This window comes from Cariama cristata, unplaced genomic scaffold (genome assembly GCF_000690535.1).
Source record: "Cariama cristata isolate BGI_N322 unplaced genomic scaffold, ASM69053v1 scaffold19824, whole genome shotgun sequence".
Taxonomy (NCBI): Eukaryota; Metazoa; Chordata; class Aves; order Cariamiformes; family Cariamidae; genus Cariama; species Cariama cristata.
This window is the reverse complement of record NW_009613715.1, coordinates 1-2915: the sequence shown is the minus strand read 5'-3', so window position 1 is coordinate 2915 and position 2915 is coordinate 1. Positions and strand designations below refer to the sequence as shown.

Sequence of the window (2915 nt, the reverse complement as noted above, 5' to 3'; positions counted from 1 at the left end):
CTCAGTGGCCAAAACCGATCTGCGGGCAGCTGCCTGCGTGCCCTGCCGGCCACCTGGGCGGACTCAGCCCTGCCGCTGGCTTTGAGCAGAGGGTTTCCAGCCTTCCCGCAGCGGCGATTTACAGAGCAGAACCTCTCGTGCTGGGAGGGAGATGGAAACGGGCCGCGCCAGCTGGATTTGGGGAGCGGTGAGTGTCTGGTATGAGGGCAGGTGACCCCAAGGGGGAAGCTAAAGTGTGGGGACCGATCCAGTTACCCAAATCTGCTGGAGCCTCTTGCTTTTGGGGTAAATTCCCAGCAAAAGATTGCCTTATCTTTTGGCAAGGGGAGAAGCTGGAGAGGGGAGATGTTTCATCTTTTCATCTCCCCTTGTTTTCTCCCTCCGTGGGCATCTCCACAAAACGTTTTGGCTTGGGCTGCTTGGGTGGGCTGGAGAGGCGGCGGTGGCCGGGACAATGTTCGCAGCCCTTATGTAGAGTCAGCTTTGGGGAAGATTTGCAGTTTCCCAGCAGCGCTGGACCCCAAGTTGGAATCGCAAAGCCCCAAAACAGTGGGTTTTTATTTTTGGTACCCCTGCAGCTGAACTTGGGGAGAAAATCCACTCGGCTCCAGTGGGTGCTGCGCTGCTTTTGTGCCTTGGCCTGTCCCACCTGAAACCCCGGGTCTCAAATCAAAACCCCACGTCCTGCAGCCCAGCCGGTACCTGGGGTTCCTCTGCAGGCTGTTGCTAATGCTCTCTCCTCTCTCTTTTTCCTACAGGAATTCCTGCTCCAACATCCATTTCCTTCTGCACAGAGACAAAACACTGGGCTGTGTTGTACAAGGATAGACAGGGAAGTTGTGAACAACATCCCTGGGGAATCTCAGGGGCCGGCTGGGAAGCACGGACACGTCCGAAGCTCACCAGAACGGCTGACGAGCAGAGGAGCTTCAGCTCTGCTCCGGACCCTCCGGGAGGGAGGCCAAGCAGGAGGCTGCCGTTGTGGTCCGGGGAGAGAGGGCGGCACTGGCCCTGGAGCCTTTCCCACCCCATGATCCACACGGATTTGGGGGTGTGGGGCCAGGACACCCCTCCCTCCGAGGAGCCCGGCTCTCCCCCCGTGTGGGTCCATCTCCCTTGGCCAGCAGGCTGGGGAAGGAGCGGGAAGGCAGTGCCCAGGCTGTCCCCGAGGGATGGCCGCAGCGACACCCGCCCAAGGCGAGGGCGAGGCAGCCATTTCGGTACTTGTGTGAGAGGGAATGGCAGCCCTGCAGCATCACCTGGCCCAGAAAGGACTGCGGTCCCCCCTTGACAGAAGAGCAGGTGACACTTTATTCCCAAAATACAGCACGTACAATAGAGTTAGTGCACAAGCGACAACAGATCCAACGCTGGTCTGAGATGCTCAGCAGAATATAAATAAAGCACACAAATAAGCAAGACTCTCTTTTTTTTTTTTTTTTCTCAGAATGGAATGAGGGACGCAGAGACCGGCCACTTCCTGGGGCCGCGTAGTGCTTCACAGGACCAGATGAAACCCTCGGTCAGTCACCGGCAGCAGAAGGTGCTCAGCTCTTGACAGGAGTGGATGTGGCCTTCATGGTCTTCTTTAGGTGATGGTAGTTTGGCAAGATCTTCATCAGGAAATCCAGCTGCAGCGTCTGGGGCTGGAAAACAGAGGCAGGGGAGGTCAGGCAGCAGCCCCGAGGGCAGCCTGCAGAGCACGGGAGAGTGACGGCGTGTCACCTGTGTGTCACACCCACCTGCGGCCGCTCGGTCTGGACACGTCGGAGGCAGTCGGCCCCGTAGATGACGGTGTTTTCGGGGATCACCTCATAGGTGTTGATGTTACAGCAGGCCCCGATGATGCAGCCGCTCGTCAGGATCACGTTCCTGCCGACAAATGCTGGCAGAGAGAGAGGAATCCCTGTGAGAGTTGTGCCCACGGCGCGGTTAAACCCTGCACCACCAAACGTCAATATCACAAGCTGCTTGGCGCCACGAGCCAGAGCCAGCCCAGCCCAGCCCAGCTCCTGCCAAGGCAGTAACACACATGGGTTCTGTGGCAAAATCACAGCTTTGTGACAAGCTGCGGTTTGGCCTCAGCTACAGCCAGACACCACCATGTAACCCTCTGCTGTTCCCAGCGTCTACAAGAGCAAAATCTCACAAGGGCCAAGACGATGAGCCAAGACTTACCTTTGGATTCGATGACGTTGTTATCTCCCACCTTCATTGCTTGAGAATCTACGGGTCCGTGTTAAAGAAAACTGTAAAATGTTTTGCTTTTATTTCGAAAGGTAAATTCTGACGCCTTTTCCAAACCAATACCCTGCACCTTAAATAGCCCTGGGCTGCTTAACCCCTGACAGAGCCCACGCGTGCTTCCCCTTGTGCTGATCCGAAAGCACAGCGTATGAGACAGTCTGTCTCGCGGCGCAGCAAGGATACAACACCCAACTTCAAAAACGTTGTTGGTGCCAATGACCATTGGTTTGGGCTCCACCTCTTCACTTTCTGGCGTAATATTTTCTGGATATCTGCAAGACGGAAGAATATATTTCAGGTTTTGAGGTCACAAAGATACTGTCCTGTTTGGCAGCTCGATTTTGTGCGAGGCTGAAGGCATGTATATCCCATCCAATCCAGCTAGACCGTCAGGGTTTTGAGACTACCTGCTCTTGCACAGGGTCTCTCATTCTCAGGATTAGGATTCTTCTCCTCTGTCAGCTGGAGAAGGATTCACAGGAGGACTTCTTCCCTAGCCATAGTGCCACACGCGTACACAAAAGGTTTGCTAGTTTGTTTTTTAATCTCCTGAGAGTTTTTAGGCTAACGTCCTGCTCCTTACAGAGCCGTGAGCACACGCTCACGTTTGACAAGACCGATAAGGGGATCTGTGCTGGGGTACCTCAGAAAACACCATCCCTCCGCAA

General features: G+C 55.2%; 1 protein-coding gene across 1 annotated transcript; it reads right to left on the bottom strand.

The window, feature by feature from the left end:
* Nucleotides 1–1547: 1547 nt before the first annotated feature.
* DCTN6 (dynactin 6) lies at nt 1548–2519 on the bottom strand (the record flags this gene model as incomplete). Its single annotated transcript, XM_009699135.1, has 4 exons — nt 1548–1646; nt 1743–1885; nt 2179–2226; nt 2431–2519. Coding segments are annotated over 4 exons (379 nt in total), but the record flags the coding sequence as incomplete, so codon positions are not given.
* Between the last annotated feature and the right edge of the window lie 396 nt (nt 2520–2915).